This window comes from Chiloscyllium plagiosum, unplaced genomic scaffold, assembly GCF_037043375.1.
Source record: "Chiloscyllium plagiosum isolate Xiang-an unplaced genomic scaffold, Cpla_swu_hap1 HiC_scaffold_27, whole genome shotgun sequence".
Lineage (NCBI taxonomy): Eukaryota > Metazoa > Chordata > Chondrichthyes > Orectolobiformes > Hemiscylliidae > Chiloscyllium > Chiloscyllium plagiosum.
In genome coordinates this window covers 18,628,764-18,654,269 of record NW_028270165.1, presented here as the reverse complement: position 1 = coordinate 18,654,269, position 25,506 = coordinate 18,628,764, and the positions used below count along the sequence as shown (strand labels likewise).

The 25,506-nt window shown below is 46.9% G+C and overlaps 1 protein-coding gene and 1 pseudogene across 2 annotated transcripts; one reads left to right on the top strand and one right to left on the bottom strand.

Annotated features, from left to right (window-relative positions):
• Window positions 1-4,729: 4,729 nt before the first annotated feature.
• Window positions 4,730-24,608, top strand: LOC148143327 (uncharacterized; annotated as a pseudogene). The gene is made up of 6 exons (XR_015751164.1): window positions 4,730-4,813; window positions 12,659-13,146; window positions 14,336-14,428; window positions 16,877-16,948; window positions 17,642-17,814; window positions 23,192-24,608. The product of XR_015751164.1 is annotated as an uncharacterized LOC148143327 (transcript).
• LOC148143328 (uncharacterized) lies at window positions 5,654-11,084 on the bottom strand. Its single transcript, XM_087975803.1, has 2 exons — window positions 10,215-11,084; window positions 5,654-7,484 (listed from the first exon to the last, which is right to left on the bottom strand). The coding sequence occupies exons 1-2, from the start codon at window positions 10,986-10,988 to the stop codon at window positions 5,898-5,900; spliced, it is 2,361 nt and encodes a 786-aa protein (XP_087831929.1). The 5' UTR covers window positions 10,989-11,084; the 3' UTR covers window positions 5,654-5,897.
• Window positions 24,609-25,506: the final 898 nt, after the last annotated feature.

The window sequence follows — 25,506 nt, the reverse complement described above, 5'->3', positions numbered from 1 at the left end:
AACCCCCACCTCTCACAAACACACACACACACACACACACACACACCTACCTTCATCTACCTATGGCATTCTCAGCCACCTTGTCCCCAACCCACCCTCTTCCCATTTATCTCTCAGCACCCCCGACCACAAGCCTCGTTCCTGATGAAGGGCTTATGCCCAAAACGTCAATTCTCCTGCTCCTTGGCTGCTGCCTGACCTGCTATGGTTTTCCAGCACCACACTCTCGGCATAATTTTAAGGTAATTGGAGGAAGGTTTCGGGGAGATGTCAGAGTAGGTTCTCTACTCGGATAGTGGTGGCTGTGTGAAATGCACTGTCAACAGTGGTAGTAGAGTCAGATACATTAGGGACATTTAATCGACTCTTGGATAGGTACATGAAAGTTAGTACAATAAATGGTATATAGGTCAGTCTGATCTTAGAGTAGGATAAAGGGCCGGTACTGCATCGAGTGCCGAAGGGCCTGTACTGTGCTATGTACCTAAGTAGAGTCAAAAATGTTGTTTTATCAGCAGTACAGTCAGATCCGAGCAAACAAGGACATGCAGGTCATACTGCGCTTAGACAGAGTGAGGCGTACAGGGTGACAGCTGCACAGGAGGTGCGCAGAAGCAAGGTCAACATTAGATTTCAAATTGGAGAGCTCCATTCAGCAGTCTAATAATGGCACGGAAGAAGCTATTCTTGAACCTGTTGGTACATGTGTTCAAGCTTCTGTATCTTCTGCCTGACAGAAGATGGTGCAGATCATTCCTGGGCTGGGAGGGGTCTTTGAGGTTGGTAGCCTTTCCACGACAATAGAAGTGTAGATGGATTACATGAGTGGGAGGTTGGCTTCTATGATGGACTGTGCTGTGCACACCACCTTCTGTAGTTTCTTCCAGTCCTGGGCAGAGCGGTTGCCGTAGCAGGGTGTGATGCACCCAGATTCAATGCTTTCTGTGGTGCATCTGTAAATGTTGGTGAGTGTCATTATGGACATGCCGAATTTCTTGAGCATCTTGAGGAAGAAAAAGTGTTGTTGTGCCTTCTTGATCGTTGCATGGGTAGGTTTAGATATTTAGCCACTCCTTTCTCATTCTTACTAACTCCTTTACTTGATGCAGTCACAGTCAGTTTCATACCTTGTGCTAATCTCTTTTGAAGGTCTTCTTCAGAAGGATAAAATATTATAAGGGGCAAAGGTAGTGTACATACATAATATGAAATCTTTAAACTTGAATTCATTTTAAAGAGCAGAACAACGTATTTATGGTAAAAATGGGTAAACTTAACAGGTTTTATGGAGGGTGAGAGTGGGAAGTATGTGGAGGTGCATGGTAAAACAGGACCGAGTCTGCATGGCTTTGACAACAGGAGGTCATGTCTGACAAATCTATTAGGATTCTTTGAGCAGGTAGTGAGTAAGTTAGACAAAGGGAGAGCCAGTGGACGTGAGCGATTTGGATTTCCAGAAGGCCTTTGACAAGGTGCCATGCAGGAGGCTGCTAAGTAAGATAAGAGTCCCTGGTGTAGGAGCAAGGTACTGGCACGGATAGAGGATTGGCTGACTGGCAGAAGGCAGAGAGTTGGCATAAAGGGGTCTTTGGAGTTCCAAAGGAGTCCATACTGAGAATGCTTGGACAGGCCAGGAGAATGGTCAGAGAAGGGGCAGATGCAATACAATGTGGTAAAGTCTGAGGTTATGCACTTTGGTGGGAAGACCAGAAACAGAGACTGTTCTCAAAATGGGAAAGGCTTCGGAAATGTGAAACAGAAAGGGATTGGGGAATCCCAGCTCAGGGGGAGGATGTACCATTCATTCGGGGTGGTGTAGAAAGGATCGTACCATTGAGACTTTGGAGGATTGTACCCTTAATGGCTGTGGGGGAGTAAAGGATTATACCATTCAGAGGGGGACGATTGCATCATTCGAAGGTGGAGGGGTGTGGAGGAGGAAAAGGGGAGGGGAGGATTGTACCATTCACATCACGGGGTGTGGATTATACCATTCACAGGGAGAATTATTTATTTTTATTTTTCAGAATTTCCAGGATACAGGACATATGCCAATTTTCCCCACTAGAAATCGACTGAAACTGGGTGCACTAAAAAAATCCAGCAGGAAGATTATCAGTAAAATGGTCTCGTTTCGGTCAAAGCAGTTATAGACTCAGAGTCACACCGCACAGAAACAGACACTTCAGTTCAACTCATCCATGCCGACCAGATGTTCCAATCTGGCCCAGTCCCAAGTTCCAGCATTTGCTCCATATTCCTCTAAATCCGAACTATTCATCTAGACACCTTTTAAATATTGTAATTGTACCCACCTCCACCACTACCTCTGGCTGCTCATTCCATACACGCTCTACCTGCTGCGTGAAAACGTTGCCCCTTAGTTCCCTTTTAAATCTTTCCCCCTCTCATCTTAAACTTATACCTTCTAGTTTTGGACTCCTCCATTTCGGGGGGTAAAAGACCTTGGCTGTTCGCCCTATCCGTGATTTTCATGATTTTATAAACCTCTCAGGTCACCCCTCAGCCGCCTCCACTCCAGGGAGAACAGCCTCAGCCTAGTCAACTTCTCCCTATAGCTCAAATCCTCCAACCCTGGGAACATCCTTGTAAATCTTTTCTGAACCCTTTCAAGTTTCACAACATCCTTCCAAGAGGAAGGATGCCGGAATTGTACACTTATTCCAAAAGGGTCCTAAACATTCTCCTGTACAGCCACAACATGACCTCTCAAATCCTATACTCAATACTCTGACCAATAAAGGAAAGTATACCAAACACCACCTTCACTATCCTATCTATCTGCAACTCCACTTTCAAGGAACTGTGAACCTGCACTCCAAGGTCTCTTTGTTCAACAACACTCCCTAGAACCTTACCATTAAGTGTAGATGTGCTGCTCTGATTTGTTTTTCCAAAATGCAGCACCTTGCATTCATCGAAATTAAACTCCACCTGCCACCCTTCAGCCCATTGGCACATCTGATCAAGATCCCATTGTAATCTGAGGTAACCTTCCTCGTTGTTCACTACACCTCCAATTTTGGTGTCATCAGCAAACCTACTAACTATACATTTATGTTCACATCCAAGTCATTTGCATAAAAAATACAGAAAGTAGTGGACCTTGCACTGATCCTTGTGGCACTCCACTGGTCATAAGCCAGTGGAGTGCCACAAGGCAACTGAAAAACAACTCTCCACCATTACCTTCTACCTTTGAGCCAGTTCTGTATCCAAATGGTTAGTTCTCTCTGTATTCCATAAGATCTAACCTTGCTTACCAGTCTCCCTTGGGGAACCTTGTCAAACACCTTACTGAAGTCCATATAGATCACGTCCATTGCTCTGCCCTCATCAATCTTCTTTGTTACTTCTTCAAAGCACTCAATCAAGTTTGGGAGACATGATTTCCCATGCATAAAGCTATGCCGACTATCCCTAATCAGTCCTTGCCTTTCCAAATATGTGTAAATCCTGTCTCTCAGGTTTCACTCCAATAACCTGCCCACCACCGATGTCAGGTTCCCTGGCTTTTCCTTATCACCTTTCTTAAATAGTGGTACCATGTTAACCAACCTCCAGTTTTCTGGCACCTCTCCTGTGACTATCAATGATAAAAATATTTCAGCAAGGGGCCCCACAATCACTTCCCCTAGCCTCCCACAGAGTTCTCGGGTACACCTGACCAGGTCCTGGAGATTTATCCACCTTCATGTTTCAAGACATCCAGGACCACCACCTCTGTAATATGGACATTTTTAAAGATGTTATAATCTATTTCCCTACATTCTATATTTTTCATGTCCTTCGCCAGAGTAAACATTGATGCAAAATACTCGTTTAGTATCTCCCCTATCTCCTGTAGTTCCACACATTGGCTGCCTTGCTCATCTTTGATGTGCTGGAAATGTGTTGCTGGAAAAGCGCAGCAGGTCAGGCAGCATCCAGGGAACAGGAGAATCGATGTTTCGGGCATAAGCCCTTCTTCATCTTTGATGTGCCCTATTCTCTCCCCAGTGACCCTTTTGTCCTTAATGTATTTGTAAAAACCCTTTGGATTCTCCTTAACCCTATTTGCCAAAGTTGGGGGGATTTGTCTCAGTCAAATCCCTCGAACTCAGCACCGCCTTCCTAACCTGCAATCTTCTTCCTGACCTCTCCGCCCCCACCCCCACCCCCACCCCCACCCCCACTCCGGCCTATCACCCTCACCTTGACCTCCTTCCACCTATCACATTTCCAAAGCCCCTCCCCCAAGTCACTCCTCCCTGCCTTTTATCTTAGGCTGCTGGACACACTTTCCTCATTCCTGAAGAAGGGCTCATGCCCGAAACGTCGATTCTCCTGTTCCCTGGATGCTGCCTGACCTGCTGCGCTTTTCCAGCAACACATTTTCAGCTCTGATCTCCAGCATCTGCAGCCCTCGCTTTCTCCTCTTTCGTAATTTACCTTACCTATTTCTATTCATCTTTGAAAATCCCTTTGTTTGTGTCTGGAAGTTTCCCGATGTTTCAGCTTTCCAAAGGTCTGGAGTAACATTCCTGAACAGGCTGAAAATTAAAAAGAAACCCACCTTTCAGGTGGCTGGGGGCGGGGAAAGCCAACCCCCATTGTCCCCTATTGGTTGGAGGGCTCCCCAACCACGCCCCCTCAGTTGGTGACGACGTTGTCGGGACCACGCCCCCTGTGTGTTGGCGCATGTGCAGTGTCGGTCCCGCGGCCGGACAAAGACAGTGTGACTGAGTGTGGGAGAGGAATGGCGCCGGCGGCTGAAGGAACAAGAACAGGAGCCGCTGGAAAAGCTGAGCAGGTCCGGCAGCTCGTGTCGGGAGGAATGTGAGGAGGTGTTTCGGGTCCGGGGATCCTCCTTCAGAACAGGACCAGGTTTCAGGAACATCCCGGGGAGGTCGCCAGGCCCGAGCGCCAAGACCTGGCTCCTGCCCCCGGGGAGAGGAGACAGTGAGACAGGGTAGGATTGGGACCCGCGGGAGGAGGGAGACTGGGGAGTTTATAAACTCCTAGGGGGAGGCCTCAGGCCTCCAATAAAAGCCCCACAGGCCCAGTGTTTACTTCACCGGCGAAGGAGCTCTCGGGTTGCCCGGGCAACCGGCCGCCAGCTTTGTGAGGGTCAGGCGCCTGTTGTCTTGGGACGGGGTTGTTGGATTGTTGTATAATATTGATCTCCTCTGTACTTTTAATCTTAAATATTATAAAAATGTGCACTGGCTTCAATTTATGAATTCTAAGTACAGAAGCAAAATATAAACATCTCCTGACATGTATCCCAACATGTGCATAGGAGCCAAGACCGTTTCAAGATTTACTGAGGTGCTGAATCAATAGCTCTTTCCCTTTTGATTAATGAAGGTGGTGCCCAGCAGACTCCTGCACACAGCCTGTTCTGTCAGCCTTTGTTTAAAGAATTTTCAAGGATCAGGCTCGCAGGAAAGTAGTCTGACACAGAACAAACGACCGAGAGACGAGTCTGCTAGAATATGTGTTTTATTCCCCGCAGCGTCGCCACAACCAGGTCTCGTACTTACAACGGGTCTGGTTTTATACTCACTCTACGTGTTACCGAACTGGGAGCCGCCAGTTCTCGTAGAGCGGTTGCCAACAACCCACGCTCGGCCGTTAGACGTAACCCGGAGCAGACTCTACCGAACTGGGGACTTTCCCAGCTTATATACTCTTTCGAGATCTAAACATTCATGCGAACAACAGGGCAAGACTAAGCAACACCTTCCATTCCGGTAACATATTCATGCGAACAACAGGGCAAGACTAAGCAACACCTTCCATTCCGGTAACATATTCATAATAAGATTCACACATGTATTGGGACATAATTTTAACCCTTTCACCACATTCCACTGATTGGCCCAATACATGTGTTACATCATGCCCATATATATTTTTTCCAACAAGCGTCTGCGTACACGCCAAATATACAAGCAAGTCAGGATATTACAGCATGTTAAGATCACCAGGACTCCTACCAGGATCGATAAGGGTGGGAATAGGAACTTCCCCGCAGTGGAGGACATACCACTCAACATATCCCACCAATGATGAGCTGACTCTACTTCCACTACATGGGCAGCGTGTACTACCTCCTGTCCATGTATAAAGGTAGACACTGTAACCTTGGTGACATTGGTTTGATGCTTTCGTAATATCTGCTTAAGCTCCTCGGATCGGTCCAATGCTTGCTTAAACCGATCCAGGGAAATGTTCCAAGGATTCATCAGCACTTTCCACTGCACCTTGGTAAAGTGGTGAGCACTGCTATAATTGGTTAACAGATAGGTCTGATTCTGCCATTGCCACTGATAGACATTTGAGAGGCATCCCGAGAACGGTACTGTGGGAAGCGTAGGATGTGGGTTATTGGTAGCCACACAGAGCGTGTGTGGCCCAATCTGCCACATCATGTCCCTTGGAGTTTCAACAGTCCATTCGCACAGGGCCGTTCCCTTAGTCAAGCAAGGGTCCCGATATCTGTCCATCAGTAGGCAAGTTTTTCCCTGATCAGTCTGTTCACAAGCGGACAGATCATAGGTAATATTGGTATCTGGGCTAAACCACTGCCCCCTTGTCTTCAGAAAATAATATCCAGAAGATGTAATCACTGGTAATACATAATATCGACAGACCGTAACAGTGTGGGTTACATTCATGGTAACAAAGTATCCTCTACACATAGTTGCGTTACACCATGTTCTTTCTGGATGGGTTATCATCCACAATTTCTCAGATACATTCCATATTCCCCTCCACGCTTGTACATTGGGGGATGTTACCACACGCAAAAATCGTTCTTTCTGTATTTGTGCGTGCAACATTTGAATATGACAGGCAGTCCAATTTAACTGAGCTGTAATGTTCTCAAACAGTTCCTGGGTGGCACCCCAGACATCTAGTTCCCATTGCAGGGATTGTATCAATATTTTAGCTGTTTCTCCTTGAGTCATCATTACGGATGGCATCCATCTTCCAATAGTGTGTAGTCCTTGTGAAGTAGCCTGTCCTGTGTTGGATAATTTAGTACGGGTTACCTCAGAGTCAATAGCATTTGAGATACCCATGACAGTTCCTGCACCTCCCAGTAGAGTGTCATACCATGCACGCCGCCTCCTCTTATGTTGGCATTCTGGGATAGCCGGCAGCCGCACCTGCCAGTGAACATCAGTGTGCAGTACTGCCTGGGCCATCTGCTGACAAGTTGACATAATGGGAGCCAACTGTGTGCGGTGCGCGTCAGAGACGTTAGGGCGCACCAAGATCAGCCATAACATTCGAGTCCGGTTTTGAATAACTGTTCCATTGCTGATCCAGATGTCCTCATCTCCAGTCGTGATGTTCCATCGTGTCCCGTTTGAGCTTTCACATTCACGAGCGGTTATATTCCAATGACACATATTCACCGTTGCATTCAACATCAATGTACAGTTAGGAGTTATCAAAGTTACATTTCTCCCCTTATAACATCGTACACAAGTATACATTTGACAATCACTCGTGAGATCTAAAATTGTACACCATTGATTTGCCGCGCACTTAAAATCATCTTGCTGTCGTTCCTCACTACTAATTTTCCAACCTATATTTTGTTTCGATAAGGGTACCAACGACTGAGCTGGCACACTCCTCCAGACTGATTCCCCAGGATACATAATGGTGACCAGACTGTCTTTTCCTTGGGCTATGATCTCTGCCGGTTTGGGGGGACCAGTTGTTTGGCGTACCCATACCTTGGCACCCTTAGTGTCAGTAGACCCAAATCCCCCCGTCCCACGCTCAGTAACCTTAACGGGAGCTCCCGTCTCTTCCACCGTTGTAAGGTTACATGGTTTAATAACTAATTGTGCTATTCTGTCTCCCTTCTGTATCACATAAGGTTCAGATGTGATGTTGACCAGGACTACTCCCAATTCTCCTTGGTAGTCCGCGTCAATTATTCCTGCCATTACATCAATCCCCTTTAGTGACAATCCCGATCGCGGGAGGATATGCCCATAGGTTCCAGGGGGACAAATCAATCCTAATCCGGTCTTAATCACCGTAGGTTTTTGTTGGACCAAAGTCTGTGTAGTTAACGCTCGTAAGTCCAGTCCAGCCGAAGCCGGTGTGGCCCTTACGGGAATATTAGCTTCCTTAGCAAATTTCCACATTTTAATAGGCTGTGCCTTTGGGGTATCACACACCCGTATCATCCGATTCAAGGGTGTCACCCCGTTTCCCAATGGGCGGTTATTAATTTGCTTTACTACCCGAATCAATTGTTTCTTCCAACCTGTTAAATTATTACATCCTCCTGCCTTTCGCAGGGAGGATTTTAGAAGCCTGTTCATTCGTTCAATAAGTCCCGCAGCTTGCAGATGGTAGGGCACGTGATAAATCCACTCCACATGGTTATCATGACACCACTGCTTCACCATCCCTCCTGTGAAATGGGAGCCATTGTCACTCTGGACCTGTATGGGCAATCCATAAAATTGTTCGATCAAATCTAAACACCGTAAGGTAGCCTGTTGGTTGTTATGTCGACAGGGATGGGCTACCAAAACCCCAGACATAGTGTCCACAGCTGTACATATATGGTTACATCCTTGTGAGGAAGGTAATGGACCCACAAAGTCCATTTGCCAGCTCTGTCCCGGTCCCTCTCCTCGGTGTATATGTCCCATCATATGTTGGGGCACTCCCTGCCGTTGATGCTGACACTGCTCGCATTGATTTACTGTAGTCTTGACATCATCTACCATAAGATCTATTCCCCGATCTCGAGCCCACTGCAAGGTTCCTTGCACTCCCCAGTGTCCGGCCTTAAGGTGTGCCCATCTAGCCAAGTCCACTGAGGTGCCCCTTTGTACACTCATGGCTCGGACAATGCCGTCTACATATCGGTTATGTAGAGCTTCCACATCATTTCGAGATGTATGGGCATCTACGTGGGTGATGTATATAACCAGGTGTTGAGCTTTTTCCCATATATCTTCCCATAACTGTTTACCCCATACTTCCCTATTTTGGATCATCCACTGATTGGCCTGCCAAGTTGGCATCCATTGTGTCATGCCGTTAACCACTGACCAAGAGTCAGAAAACAAATAAACTCCCATGACCCCTGCTTACATGACTACCATATGCACTGCTTTTAATTCTGCCCACTGACTACTTTTTCCCTCCCCTAATTCTTCTAGGGTAGTGCCTTGTTTTGGGTTAAAGGCAGCAGCCTTCCATCTACACTGTCCCGCTTTCCATTGGGCTGACCCATCTACGAACCAAGCTGTGGCTTGTTCATCCGGGGTCAGTTCATCATACCGTTTGCCCATCTTGACGGGTGATTCTTTATACTCAATCACCTCAAACCGCTTTTCCCCTTCCTCAGGGGCCTCCGCCATTTGCTCATGCAGGACTGACACTCCCTTTTGTCCAGTCCGCACTCTTTCTGACACGTACCATTTCCATTTGATAATGCTGCTCTCTTGGGCGGTTCCTATCCTGTGGGTAGTGGGGTCACTGAGTACCCACGGGAGGATAGGAATAGCTGTTCTCATGATCACTTCATGTCCAATAGTTAGAGCTTCAGTTTCCACCAAGCTCCAGTAACATGATAACAATTGTTTCTCAAAGGGGGTGTATCGTTCCCCTGCCGGGGGCAATTTCCGGGACCAAAATCCCAATGGCTTACGAGTTCTCCCTTGTTTTTGCCATAAACTCCAATTGGCATAATCCCCTTGGGCTGAGACCTGCAATTCCACAGGTCCTGACTGTATCTTTCCCAAAGATACAGCTTGCTGTATGGCTTGTTTGGCCATCTCAAACGCAGTTTGATGGGCCTCCGTCCATTCAAATGCTGCCTTTTTCCTCGTAACTTGATACAAAGGTTTCAAAATTTGTCCTAAATGGGGAATATGCTGTCTCCAGAATCCAAATAGACCAATAAATTGCTGCACATCCTTCTGAGTATGAGGGACGGCAAAGGCCTGAATCTTATTCTTAGCTTTCTCAGTGATTTCTCTTTCACCTTTGTTCCACACAATCCCTAAGAATTTTACCGTTTGGGAGGGACCTTGGATTTTGGCCGGGTTGATCTCCCATCCATATCACCGCATATGCTGAACCAGTCGGTCCAGCAGTTCCTGAACCTGTTTTTGGCTTTTTCCTTGTATCATTATGTCATCAATATAGTGTGAAATCATCACCTCATCAGTGGTGAAGTCTTCTGTCAGCTCAGAAAATTCCTCAGGAGGCTGAGCCCGCGGTAATTCATGCATAATTGCCTCCCCCTGTTCATTCCGTATGGGATTCCCTTCCCCATCTAACATTACTTCCCGCTGCACCGGGAGGCGTCTCTGGACTTGTTTTCTCCTAACTACTGGTTTAGCCTGGAGTACGGGTGGGTCATCTTCATACTGATCATCTGAATCTCCCCAAATATTTCCGTCCCAATGATCGATATCCCACCGATCCCCGTTATTTAACTGGGCTACAAACGCCCGTACTTGTACTGGGTCCGGGGTTCGAGGGACCTTCCTTTTCTCTTTCCGTTTCTTAGCAGACAGATACATAATAGTTCGTCCTGCTAGTTCAGTTAATGCTGTCAATTCAGCGTTTAACTTCATAATTTCCTGCCTCAACATAGAGGCATCTCCCGAACTGAGTCCCTGCTCATGTTTCAGGAGGGCTAATTCTGCTTCAGCTTTTTGGCGCTTGTCTGACTGTTGTCTACAAGCCGCCGCACATGCCCACATCCTCCGCTGTACCCCAGGCAAGGGGTTCTTCGGCAGGACTGAGATCATCTCAAGGGTGGACAGCAGCGACCCTGGGGTTCCTACGCCCTCGGCCTCCCAGTTCTCCGGTCGCCCCCCACCATTTCTCAAACAAACTGCCACGTCATGCCACGGTCCATGCCATCCCGGGACGGTCGGGACCTCCACAGTTTGTTCTTCTGGTTTCTTAGCCTTTTTCCCAAACATTGTTCTGTATCAAAATCTTTCCTCAATTGCGATTGATCCTGCCGACTACGCCAAAAATGTTTAAAGAATTTTCAAGGATCAGGCTCGCAGGAAAGTAGTCTGACACAGAACAAACGACCGAGAGACGAGTCTGCTAGAATATAAGTGTTTTATTCCCCGCAGCGTCGCCACAACCAGGTCTCGTACTTACAACGGGTCTGGTTTTATACTCACTCTACGTGTTACCGAACTGGGAGCCGCCAGTTCTCGTAGAGCGGTTGCCAACAACCCACGCTCGGCCGTTAGACGTAACCCGGAGCAGACTCTACCGAACTGGGGACTTTCCCAGCTTATATACTCTTTCGAGATCTAAACATTCATGCGAACAACAGGGCAAGACTAAGCAACACCTTCCATTCCGGTAACATATTCATGCGAACAACAGGGCAAGACTAAGCAACACCTTCCATTCCGGTAACATATTCATAATAAGATTCACACATGTATTGGGACATAATTTTAACCCTTTCACCACAGCCTTTATGGGAAAGATAGGATAGCAAAACCGAGACACCCGTGTAGCCAAGTAATCTGAAGTCACATTTTGGTGTTTTAATCGCCTCAAACGCATGCCATTCAGAATAATGTCAAGGCTATAGGGGTACCAGGCTCCCCAAGATAACCAGGATGGATAACAAAGAGGAGAGCTGAAGTGTTATCCTTATCAAGCCTGGAACGTCTTCACAAATCTCTAACAAGTTAGTTAAATGCAGTGTCCCCGTCAGAAATCCCATGCAGACTCTTCCTAATCAATCCACCTTTCTCCATGTGATTATTAATTTTGACCAGAATAAGTATTACTGGAAGCTTCTCCACCAAATTTAAACTGGCAGGTGGGACGAGATTGGGTTGGGATATCTGGTCGGCATGGACGGGTTGGACCGAAGGGTCTGTTTCCATGCTGTACATCTCTGTGACTCTATAATTGCTGAGATTAACTTTACAACCTTTCTTAAACCAGGCTGCAATGTTTGCAATTCTCCAGTCTTCTGACACCTCCTCCAAGTCCCTTCCTTCAAGATTGTTGGATGCATTTCATCAGTGCCTTGTCAAAATTTAAGTACCAAATGCTTATCGAAGACTTCTTTCATGTTAATTTTGAACTCTTGGGAGGTCATGTTGCGGCTGTACAGAACATTGGTTAGGACACTGTTGGAATATTGCGTGCAATTCTGGTCTCCTTCCAACGAAAAGATGTTGTGAAACTTGAAAGGGTTCAGAAACGATTTACAAGGATGTCGCCAGGGTTGGAGGATTTGAGCTTTAGGGAGAAGCTGAACAGACTGGAGCTGTTTTCCCTGGAGTTTTGGAGCCTGAGGGATAACCTTATAGAGGTTTACAAATTTATGAGGGTCATGTATAGGATAAATAGACAGTCTTTTCCCTGGGTTCAGGTCTGTTTCCATGCTGTACATCTCTATGACTCTATGTTGGTTGCATCTGTAAGATCCTGAATCAGGACCTTGAGGAGAATTAGAGCGGAGTGAGAACAGAGGGGGTGAGAGAGTGGGATGGTGTGTTCAATTTTGTGGAATAATAAAAGAAAAGTATAATCTGCAGAAAGTAGAATTGCTTGTTCAGAATTGTTACACTGCACTAAGTGTAATGACTTTTGTAATCTCTTTTTACAGAGTATTTGAAGATCTGAAGACGGAAATTTCAAAATCGCCTTCTGCTCCTCTGATGCTGCCTGACCTACAGTGCTTTTCCAGCGTCATGCTTTTGAACTCTTGACTCTCCAGCATCTGCAGTCCTCACTTTCACATCAATGTCTGACAGTGACACTGGGACATCGGGACTGCAACGATTTTTGACTGTGATTCTGTGAGAAGGAGCAAAGCGTTTGCTTCCGGCTTGAATACATTTTCAGAATCAGTGGGACTGGATGAGAGACCCGACGTTGCAGCGCAGTGAGTATGGAGCCTGAAACAGTTATACAGCCTGGAAAGAGGAATTCACGGCAGGGTGGGGCTGTACCCACGTTTGTGTGCGGCTGAAACTTCGGCCATGGAGAATCCCGAGGAATCCTGCCCCGTGAAGAAACCGTGGAAGTGTGGCGACTGTGGGAAAGGCTTCTGTGCCCCGTCTGCTCTGGAGACTCATCGGCGCAGTCACACCGGTGAGAGGCCCTTCAGCTGCCCCGAGTGCAGGAAGGGCTTTACCCAGGCATCTGCCCTGCTGACCCACAGGCGGGTCCACACAGGGGAGAGGCCCTTCAGCTGCTGTGAATGCGGGAAGTGCTTTACCCAGGCCTCTGCCCGGCGGAGACACCAGCAGTCCCACACCGGGGAGAGGCCCTTCAGGTGCCCCGAGTGTGGGAAGGGCTTTGCCCGGGCCTCCAACCTCCAGACCCGCCAGCGGACCCACACGGGGGAGAGGCCCTTTCGTTGTCCCGAGTGCGGAAAGTGCTTTACCCAGGCCATCACACTTCAGAAACACCAGCAGGTCCACATAGGGGAGAGGCCCTTCAGTTGCCCCAGGTATAATAAGGTGTTCACTCACCTGCAGAGGCACCAGCAAGTTCACGTGCCATAGCAGGGGCATTGAAGGAGTGACGGCTGAGTGCCATTATCGACTGGAGTATTAACCCAGTTCCGGGGCCTCCCAGGTTCCAATCCTGCTGTGGCAGATGGTGAAATTGGAATTCAGTAAGTAATCTGGAGTTCCAAGTCTAATGATGAAGCCATTTTTTGGGGGGAGGGGGAAGAAAACCCCCATCTGATTCACTCACGTCATTTTTCAGGAAGGAAACTGCCGTTGTGGGAAAGGATTCACTCAGTCGTCCCAGCTGCATCCTTTACCCTGTCTGGCCTATTGTTGACTCTACACTGCCTCCCCCCCACCCCTCCCACCCTCCTCCCCCACCCCCCACCCCCCCCACCCCATCCTCCTCCCACCCACCCCATCCTCCTCCCACCCCATCCTCCTCCCACCCAATCCTCCCCCCCCCATCCTCCTCCCCCCCCATCCTCCTCCCCCCCCCCACTCTGTTCTCTCCCCCACTGGGCCCCTCCCTCTCCCCAGCAAATGAACAGGGAGAAACCTACTTGGATATAGAGTAAATGTTGAAATTGCTGAATGAGGCAATACTTCCTACAGGTTAAGAAAGGGAGTGTGTGCGCTTTGACTTTGAGCTGTTTTTAAATAAAAAGCTACTTTTTCCATGCCTTTTTGCTGGGGGGAATTTGAAGCTGTAACAAAGTTGTGTCACAATAAAGGGTTACCTGAACTTACCGCCAGGCTCAGACTCTCATTGAAGGCTTTGAGCTTCAAATGGTTTTTGTTTTAAACCTGTTGATTTCTTTCAGCCTCCTGCACTAATTTTCCAATGTCGTGTATCAGATGGAGCAGTGAATGAGTAGCTAGTATCGTTGGAAATTGCAAATATTTCAGGAGTGCAGGTACTGTGTCGTTTTATCGGCATTGTAAAGTTTACTGGCAGCACCAGGAGGTATGGGCTGTGTTAATTAGAAATGATGTGGAGATGCTGGTGTTGGACTGAAGTGGATAAAATTAAAATCTACACAACTCCAGGTTATAGTCCCAACAGATTTATTTGGAAGCGCTAGCTTTCGGAGCGCTGCTCCTTCATTGGGTAGCTGTTGAGCAGGATCATAAGACACAGAATTTATCGCCAAATATTACAGTGTCATGCAGTTGATAAGATTTCCTGAACCAGTCCAGTTGCAATTCAGTCTTTCATCTTTTAGAATGGGTTGCAGGTTTCGGTTCATTAACATGTATATCCCAGAATTACTTTTAAGTCACATTCTCCCGATGACTTAAGATGTTATAGAATTAGGTGACATCTCAGCTCAGACAATGCAAGAAAGGTGTGAGGTTCAAGTCTGTCTGTATCCCAGTCCTGAGTCACACATGTTCTATTTCCAAAGTAGGAATTTATAAAATATTACATAGATTGACTGCCTGCAGATTGTGTTTTGCTCAAATAGCACAATGTATCTGCAAATGCAAATTCACTGCATAGGTTTGTGTGTGTGTGTGCGCATGAGAGAGACAGTGTGTGTGTTTGCATGTGCATGCTTGATAAAGTGTGTCGATGCAATGGAGTAGAAGCCTGTGAGAAGGTGTGTGCATGGATTTGAGTGTGGGAGGTGTATGTGTGTGAGAGAGGGTCTGCGTGACTGGGTGTGTATGTGTGGGAGTGAGAGACAGTGTTAAGTGCAGTGAAGGTCCCGGTTGAGACCGTCCTCATGGGTTCCAAACTTGCCTATCGGCCTCTGCTTGGCCAGTAGAAACAATTAATCAGTTACTGGGTGGCATGGTGGCTCGGTGGTTAGCAGTGCTGCCTCGCAGCACCAGGGATCCAGGTTCGATTCCCACCTTGGGCAACTGTCTATGTGGAGTTGGCACATTCTCCCCAATGCTTGCATGAGTTTCCTCCGGGTGCTCCAGTTTCCTCCCACAATCCAAAAGATATGCAGGTCAGGTGAATTGGCCATGCTAAATTCCACATAGTGTTGGGTGCGTTAGTCACGGGTAAATATAGGGAGGGGAACGGGTCTGGGTGGATTACTCTTTGGAGGGTCAGTGTGGACATTTTGGGCCAAAGGGCCAGTTTCCATACTGTAGGGAATCAAATCTAATCTACACGTACACACATTGGAGCGGGCAGGGTGAGACTTGTCTTTCACTTTGCAGAAGGTGGGAGGTTCTGGATGCTGTGATTTAGGGTAAACACACGCTGGAAGACCTTTGGCTCAGAGAGATGGAGTTGGAAGCCAGGCTGCAGAGATGTCACGGGGAAAGTTAACCGGACACTTTATTCCAGAAGATAGTCATTCCCCTCTGGACAGAGCCTTCTGATTAGGTCATTGGACAGGGTCAGAAGGGTGAGAGTGTGAATCACACAGGTAAAGGGGATCTGAGATTGGGCAGCGGGGAGGAGCTAACTGGCTGAGTGGTGGGAGCGGGGGCGCTGGGGGTAAGGGGCAGAATATTGACAGGTGATTGTCGTCTTTCTCTGCAGTTAGCAGCAGGAGGCCAGATGGCATCGGTGTCTGGCACCAGGTTCAGGAACCGACGTGCTCAGGACAGGAGAAGTGGGAAAGGGAGGCTGCAGTGGGTGTGGTCCACAAATCTCAGGAGGGGAGAGCTTCTGCTGAGGGCACATGAGAAGTCAGAAGCTATGAAGACAAAGCAGAACATCAAAGCTCTGGGTGGCATGATGGCTCAGTGGTCTGTACTGCTGCCTCAGTGCTGTGTTTGATTACAGCCTCAGGTGACTTTGGTACATTGTCCCCCTTGTGTCTACATGGGTTTCCTCCAGGTGCTCCAGTTTCCTCCCATAGTCCAAAGATCTGCAGTTTAGGGTGGATCAGCTGTGCTGAAGTGTCCAGGGATATGCATTTTCGGGTGCGTAAGCCATGGGGAACTGCAGGGTTTTATGGTAAGTGTGTTGGTCTGGTGGGATGCTGTTTGGAAGATCAGTGTGAGGTGAATGGGCTGAATAGCCTGCAGGGATTATGTGATTCTACTGCTTTAGCCATTTGTATATTGAGAAATGATTACTGTGGTCCTGGGAAAGGTGGGATTTGTAGTGTCACTGTCCTCTGTCCATTCTCTTTCTGTCCCCCTGTCCATTTTCTCTCTCTTGACACCCACCCTCAGCTCCTCCCCCCCCAACCATTCTCTTTCCCCACCACCTATTATTTCTCATGCCTCCATCCCTCTTTGTTCGCTGTATCAAGCCCTTCTAAGAAGAGAGAGACAGATGGTGATGACTCTACCTGGGAGATGGGGGTGCACAAGAAATGGCTGATCTTTAACATTGAGAATAGCTACTCAGAAACAACATTAAAGCATGTTCAATTCTATTTTTAAAAAAGCTGCAGGCATCCTTCTGAAACTTGCGTTGAAAAATGTGCAGTCTGGCCACAGTTGAGGACAGGCTGTAAGGGGTGAGTTGCCCATTCTAATATTGTCAAATTGGTTCTGATTATGAAGAAATAGAGTCATGGAGCATGGAATGAAACAGTTTGGTCTGTGCCGACCAGATATCCTAAATTAATCTACTCCTATTTGCCAACACTTGGCTCAAACCCCTTTAAACCTTCCTATTCGTACACCCATCCAGATGCCTTTTAAAAGTTGTAATTGTACCAGCCTCCACTCCGGCAGCTCATTCAATACATTTACCATCCTCTGCGTGAAACAAGTTACCCCTTAGGTCCCTTTTAAACCTTTCCCCAATCACCCAAAACTAATGTCCTCTCGTTCTGGCATTTCTTGACGCAAATTAAATGTCTCACGTTTTTTCTCATCCTTTGGTCCCTCATCTTTCCCCACTCAACCTAAACCTAACCCTCCAGTTTGTGACTCCCCTAACCGAGGGAAAAGATATACAAAATATATACAAAAGATATACAATGTCGAGCCACAGGGGGGAAAAAATTGTGGTTCAACTTTTTTTTCCTCCGATTGGCATTTGGACACTTCAAATCTGTCAGTAACGTAAGCGTCTCTGAAGAGCATAATGCGCATGCCCCTCGGTGTCAGCAAGTACTGCGCATGTCCGCTGGTGTCAGCAAAAGACTGCATGCTCCTGGTTGTACACACAAACGACTCATGACATACTTTTGATGTACCAATAGGGAACTCGGGAGGACCGGAAGGTGTCTTGTCCTCCTACCAATCAGAGCACCGCTATTGCCTGAATGCGGAAGTTGGACAATGAGCTTCTGAAGTTGCTGCTGCTGCTCCTGTCTCTCTGAATGAAGATTGAGCTTTACCCCAAACTGCAACTTTCTTCCTCTGTCCAACAACTGTGAGTACAGCACTCTCTTTTCTCGCCATCTGTTCCACTTTTTTTTTTTCATTCTGGCGTTCAATTGTTGACTTGCAACAACTGAAAGGAAAGGGAGTGAATTCAGGGAGGGGACAGAGTGTAGAAATATTGGTCGAGAGTGTGGTGCTGGAAAAGCATAGCAGGTCAGGCAGCGTCCGAGGAGCAAGAAAATCGACGTTTCGGGCAAAAGTCCTTCATCAGGAATTTTCCTGTTCCTCAGATGCTGCGTGACCTGCGTGCTTTTCCAGCACCACACTCTCGACTCTAATCTCCGGCATCTGCAGTACTCACTTTTTTGTCTAGAAATGTTGATCCAGATCTGTGTCTCAATTGGCAAACACATGGCAAATGCATTACCATAATGTGATAATATAGCCTTTGCTGTGGAAAGGAGGTGCATTGTTTTAATGGTGACATGTTGGGATATGGAGAAAGTGAGGAGTGCCAATGCTGGAGATCAGAGTTGACAAGTGTGGCCCTGGAAAAGAACAGCGGGTCAGACAGCATCCGAGGACCAGGAAAGTTGACGTTTTGGACACGAGCCGTTCATCAGGAATGTTATGTGGATGTACAAAGAGGTTTCAATGTCTTTCTACACCAGTCAATACCCGTTGTCAGACAGGTGCACTAAGCAGTCAGCAGGGCAAATGGTGTATTAGCAAGAGGAATTGAGTTCAGAAGTGGGGTGGGGCCTTCCTGCGGTTAGGGGGTCATTGAATATATTCAAGGCTGAGTTCATCTGATTTTTGAACAACAATGAAGTGGATGGTTATGAGGGAACAGAAAAAATGGTTTTAAGAACAGTTACAGAATCACACAGCACAGAAACAGATACTTGATTTCATGCTGACTATATTCATAAACTAAACTAGTGCTACCTTGTTTGGCCTATATATCTCTGAACCTTTCCTATTCATAAGAGCAGAAATTAAGCCATTCAGCCCACTGGGTCTGTGGCTGATAAGTCTCTCAGCCCCATTCTCCTGTTTTCTCCCTGTAACCCTCAATCCCCTTGATACTCAAGAACTGTTTCTGTCTCAGTGTTAACTATCCTCAGTTACCTGGCCTCCACAGCCTTCTGTGGCAATGAATTCCATCAGTTCACCATTCTCTGGCTAAAGAAATTTCTCCTAATCTCCGTTCTGAAAGGTCTTCCCTTTACTCTAAGGCTGTGCCCTCGGCTGCTAGTCTCTCCTTCCAATGGAAACATCTTCCCAACATCAACTCGTCCAGGCCATTGAGTATTCTGTTTGTTTCAGTTAGATTCCCCTGAGTGTGACCCTGTTAATCAGCATGAACCAGACCCTTCAGGATGAGGTACAGCAGGGATTAGGGTCAATAAAGTGAGAATGGAGGGAGTGTGTGGGATGGAGATTTTGAACTTCCAGGGAATAAGAATTACAGAGAGTTTGCTATAAATTAGAATTGATTGGATGGGGAAATTGGCCAGGGAGTGGCAGATGGAGATTAATTTAGGGAAATGTGATGTTTGCATTATGGTAAGGCAATCCAGGCAGCACAGTTAAGGGAGTGTTTCAGAACAAAGAGACCTTGGAGTGTAGGTTCATTGTTCCTTGAAAGTGCAGTCTCAGGTAGCCAGAACAGTGAAGAAGGCATTTTGTATGCTTTCCTTTATTAGTCAGAGCATTGAGTATCGGAGTTGGGAGGTCATGTTGTGGCTGTACAGGACATCGGTTAGGCCACTTTTAAAATACTGCATTCAGTTCTGGTCTCCCTGCTACAGGAAACATGGTGTGAAACTTTGAAAGGGGTCAGAAAAGACTTGAAAGGCTGTTGTCAGAGTTGGAGGGTTTGATCTACAGAGAGAGGCTGAATCGGTCAGGGATATTTTCCTGGAGCATCGGACGCTCAGGGGTGACCTTATAAATATGTATAAGGAGCATGGATAGGGTGAATGCAAAACTAGAGAGCAAATGTGTTGAGGGGAGAGGGGAATGATTTAAAAGGGACATGAAGGGCAACTTGTTTCACGCAGAAGATGGTGCATGTATTGAATGAGCTGTCATAGGAAGGGGTGGAGCCTGATACAATTACAGCATTTAAAAGGCATCTGGATGGGTACAAGAATAGGAAGCATTTAGAGGGATATGGGCCAAGTGCTGGTAAATGGGACGAGATTAAGTTAGGATATCTGGGCAGCACATATGAGTTGGACTGAAGGGTCTGTTTCTGTGCTGTATGACTCTCTGGGTCTTTGGTGAAACCAGAAGTGTCATTGTGAAGACTGGACTTTCAGAGCAGCCTTCAAAGATGTTTTGTCCTTACTGGGAGCAGAAGACGTTACAATGAAATCTTTCATTTGAGACAGCACCTGAGTGAGTGAGTACATCTGAGATTTTGGTGGAAAGTGGGATTTCATTGCACTGTGGGGATGAAACCCTACCCTATCCAGTCATTTCTGCTGGTGGGTGAGACCAGACCTCAAGATTAGTTGGAGTAGATTTAGGATAGAGATGAGGAAGAACTGCTTTTCCCAGAGAATCGTGAATCTATGTAATTCTCTGCCCAGGGAAGCAGTAGAGGCAGCTTAATTAAGTATATTCAGGACACAGTTAGATGGGTTTTTGCATGGTAAAGGTATTAAGGGTAGTTGGGACAATGCAGGGAGGAGAAGCTGAGACAATGGAGAGATCAGTCATGATCTAAATGAATGGCGAAGCAGGCTCGACGGGCCAAATGACCTACTCCTGCTTCTATTACTATGAAACTCTAACCCTGCATTTCCCATGGCTAACCCACCTAACCTGCACATCTCTGGACACTATGGGCAATTTAGCATGGCCAATCCAAATCCAGGCCAGTGAGCAATACAGTGATGTGAAAAATGAACATCCGAGAATGACAGAGAGACATGGAGAGTAAATGTCCCAGCAATCAAAACTGGATTCTAAAGATCACAAAAACTGAAACTAAAAATGGTATGTCTGAATGTGTGCTGCATTGCAGCAAAAGCGAATGAATTGACTGCACACGTTGAAGGGAACTCCTTCAATTAAAAAATGGGATTCCTTACAGAGATATGGCTCCAGGATGACAAGGATTGGATCCTCAATATTGAGGAGGTGATCAAATGGAAAGCAAGATAAAGGTAGAGGGTTAGCACAGGTAATCAAAGCACTGATCACAGGGTAATCTGGTGTCAGCTCGGATTTCAGGTCCTGATTTCTCACCCCTCCTGGATTTCCGCTGACGCTTTGGACCCCCTTTTTTTTTACACCTTCTGGAACAATAAGTCAATCCAGACCCACAATCTCCCAGCCTGTTAACCATCCAGACACCGAGTGTAGTCATAGCAGGGAATAAAACAAGAAATGTGAACCAAAATTAGAAATAAGTAGGTGCTTTTGCTTAATATTGTTCAATAGGACGTAAACCAGAAATACTATTCTCCCTGGATTCCTACAGTGCCTTATTTGAGGAATTCTCTCACCCTTACATCGAGCTATTAGTCCCCACTATGATTTACAACAATATTTATACCATCAGAAAAAAAAGTATCTGTTGTCAAATTCACATAGAGATATACAGCATGGAAACATACTTTTTCTCTCTCTCATGCACACACATGCACAAGTCCATGGGGGTGAATTTGTGTTTGCAGAATGATATTTGCATATGCATTCTATTTTCCTCAAAAAATGCACAATCTGCAGGCAGTTAATATATGTAATATTTTGTAAATTTCACATTGGAAATGGAACCAGTCTGACACTAGACTGGGATACAGACAAATTCTGACCTTACACCTTTAATGCATTGTTTGAGCTGAGGTGTCTCCTTTTGTTATAAAGTTATCCTGAGAAGGTGCCTTACAGGAAGTTCTGGGATTTACATATTAATGGTATCTGTAATCCATTGTAAAAGATGAAAGACTTAACGATCCAGGTTTGTTCAATATATCATTTCAATGCCAGGACACTGTAATGCTTTTCCAGAAATTCTGTGTCTTATGATCTTACACTCCACAGCCACCTGATGAAGGAGCAGCGCTCCAAATGCTAGTGCTTCCAAATAAACCCATTGGACGATAACCTGGTGCGATTTTTAACTTTGTCCAGGTAAGGTTTGATTGGCCAGGTCAAATTACACATAGTCCCCAGGGATGTGCAGGTTAGGGTGGATTGGCGATGCTAAATTACCCACAGTGCCCAGGGATGTGCAGGTTAGATGTGTTAGTCAAGGGGTAAATGTAGAGCAATAGGAGTAGGGGAATAGGTGTGGTGAGGTTGCCATTCGGAGGTTGGTGTGGACTTGTTAGAACAGTGAGGGTTCTGTGAAGAGAAGGGATTTTTGTTAACTGTTCAGGAAGAGGGGGGAGGGGGGAAGCGGTGGGTGGAGTGCGGGGGGGAAGTAATTTGTTCACTGGAGTGAACCCAGGGAGGGAGCAGACTCTGTAAACTCAGATATGTGTCTTAATTACCCAGGGAAGGAGGGTTGGAAGGATAGGGTGTTGCTGTTTTCCCTAGTGCATCAGAGTGTGAGGAGTAACCTGATAGACTTTTTTTTAAATCATGAGGGGCATGGATTGGGTAAATAGACGAGGTCTTTTCCTTGGGATGGGGAGTCCAGAACTCGAGGGTAATAGATTTAAGGTGAGGGCAGGGGGAGGGAGACTGCAAAGAGACCTAAGGGGCAACATTTTTACGCAGAGGATGGTGCATGTATGGAATGAGCTGCCAAAGGAAGTGGTGAAGGCTGGTACAATGACAACATTTAAAAGTCATCAGCATGAGTGTATGAAAAGGAAGGGTTCAAAGGGATATGGGCAAAGCGCTGGCAAATGGGACGAGATTAATTTTGGATATCTGGTTGGGCACAGAAGAATTTGACCGAAGTGTCTGTTTCTGTGTTGTACATCTCGATGACTGTGGCTTTCCACAAAAGTTTGTCATGTCTGTATGTTCAGTTTCTCTCTGGTGGCGGTGTCAATGCCTTGATCTCTCATTTTGCTTTCCCCCCCACTTCCTGGGAATGTTAACCATTTTGTCTGGTTGTTCTTCAAGAACCTGCATTGCAGGTTCACCCTGAATTGACATTTTTTTGCTTCCCAAAATCCGACCTGCTCACTCTCAGCAATATCCCAGTGTAGTGAAAGATATTAAATTTCAGGTGGAGTTATCCAAAACTCAGAGATGTCAGTCTTGACGTTTTTGCTTTTCTGCCCCTATAAGACCCTGAATCAACACCTTCAGGAGAATGAGTTAGAATGGAGGGCGGGAGAGAGAGAGTGTGGGATAGTGCTTTCAATTTTATGGAATAACAACACAAACAAATTGCTTGTTCTGAATTTTTATTCTGGACTGACAGTAATGAATTTTGTAATCTCTTTTGACAGAGTATTTGAAGATATGAAGACGGAAGTTTCAAAATCAACAGATGAAGACCTTATGCCCAAAATGTCGACTCTCCTGCTCCTCAGGTGCTGCCTGACTTGCTGTGCTTTTCCAGTGCCGCACTTTTCGATACTGACTCTCCAGTGTTTGCAGTCCTCACTTTGACGTCAATGTCTGACAGTCACTCAATCCATCGGGACCACAACCATTTTTGACTGATTCTGTGAGAAGGAGCAAAACGTTTTGGTTCCTGTTTCAGTCCGTTCTCGGCATCAGTGGGACTGGACGAGAGACCCTACTGTTGGAGTGCACGGAGTGTGGAGCCTGAAACAGTTATAAGGCCTGGGAAGAGGAATTCACAGAGGGGAGGAGCTCTACACGTGTTGTGTGCAGCTGAAGCTTTGGCCATGGAGAAACCAGAGGAATCCCGCCCCGTGGAGAAACCGTGGAAGTGTGGCGACTGTGGGAAAGGCTTCCGTTTCCCATCTGCTCTGGCGATTCAGCGTCGCAGTCACACCGGGGAAAGGCCATTCCCCTGCAGAGAGTGCAGGAAGGCCTTCAGCAATTCCTCCGACCTGGTGAGGCACCGGCGGGTCCACACCAGGGAGAGGCCCTTCAGCTGCTCCGAGTGTGGGAAGGCCTTCAGCAATTGCTCTGACCTGTTGAGGCACCGGCGGGTCCACACGGAGGAGCGGCCCTTCAGGTGCTCCGCATGCGGGAAGGGCTTTACCCAGGCATCCACCCTGTTGGCCCACCGTCAGGTCCACACTGGGGAGAGGCTGTTCCTCTGCACTGAGTGCGGGAAGGGCTTCAGCAATTCCTTCGCCCTGCTGACTCACCAGCGGGTCCACACAGGGGAGAGGCCATTCCCCTGCACAGAGTGCAGGAAGGCCTTCAACAGTTCCTCCGACAGGCTGAAGCACCAGCGGGTCCACACGGGGGAGAGGCCCTTCAGCTGCCCAGAGTGCAGGAAGGGCTTTACCCAGGCCTCTGACCTGCTGAGGCACCAGCGGGTCCACACAGGGGAGAGACCATTCACCTGCTATCAGTGCGGGAAGAGCTTTAGCCGCTCCTCCCACCTGCGGAGGCACCAGAGAGTTCACATGCCATCGCAGGGGGTTTAAAGCAGCGACGGCTGAGTGCCTTTATCGACTGGACTATCAACCCAGTTCCGGGAGCTGCCAAGGCTGATGGCGGAATTGGAATTCGGTAAGATTCTGAACTCCAGATTTCTAACAATGAAACAATTGTCAGGGAGGGGAGGGGGAACCCCCATCTGATTTACTCACAACCTTTTATGGGAAGGAAACTGCTGATGTGGGAATGGATTCACTCACTCGTCCCAGTGCATCCTTTACCCGGGCTGGCTTACACGTGACTCCAGACCCACAGCAGTCTGGTTGACTATTCTGCACTCCTTTTCTCCCCCCCCCCCCCCCCCCGCCCCCCACCCCAACTCCAGCCGATGAGGGGGGAGAAACCTACTTGGTGACAAGGTATGGGTTTAAATTGGTGCATGAGGCAATACTTCTTCTAGTTTATGGCTATACCAAGGATCCAATTACAAAAGGAAAACTCTGTGCTGACAAATAGTAAAGAAAGTGTGTGCGCTTTGACCTTGAGCTGTTTTTTTTTTTTGAAAAAAGATACTTTTTCTACACCTTTTTGCTGGGGGGATCTGAAGCTGTAACAAAGTTGGGTCGCAATAAAGGTTACCTGAACTTACTGCCAGGCTCAGACTCTCATTGAAAGCTTTGAACTCCAAGAGGTTTTTGTTTTAAGCTGCTCATTTCTTTCAGCCTCCTGCACTAAGTTTCCAATGTCATGTATCAGATGGAGCAGTGAATGAGTAGCTAGTATCATTAGAAATTGTAAAGTTTTTAGGAACGCACGTACTGCGTTGTTTTATCAGCATTGTAAAGTTTCCTGGCGGAAGTGTGGGCTGTGATCACTAGAAACATTGTGGAGGTGTCAGTGTTGGACTGATGTGCACAAAGGTAAAATCTCTCAACACCAGGTTATAGTCCAACAGGTTTATTTGGAAGCACTAGCTTTCAGAGCACTGCAGTGAAGCAGGATCAGAAGACACAGATTTTATAGCAAAAGATCACAGTTTCATGCAACTGATAGGATATATTGAACAAACCTTGATTGCTGTTAAGTCTTCCATCTTTTAGAATGGGTTGCAGGTTTCTGTTCATTAATATGTAAATCCCAGAACCAGTTTTAATTCAGGTTCTCAAGATGACTTAAGTTTTTATAAAAATAGGTGACATCTCAGCTCAGACAATGTATGAAAGGTGAGAGGTTCGGTCTG

Bases quoted from the DNA above. Each gene is read 5' to 3' on its own strand.
- LOC148143328 (XM_087975803.1), bottom strand. From the start codon at position 10,988: ATGTTTGGGAAAAAGGCTAAGAAACCAGAAGAACAAACTGTGGAGGTC. The intron at 7,485-10,214 runs GTGATGATTTCA...CGATGTTATAAG, and splicing joins AAGACTTCACCACTGATGAG to GGGAGAAATGTAACTTTGAT.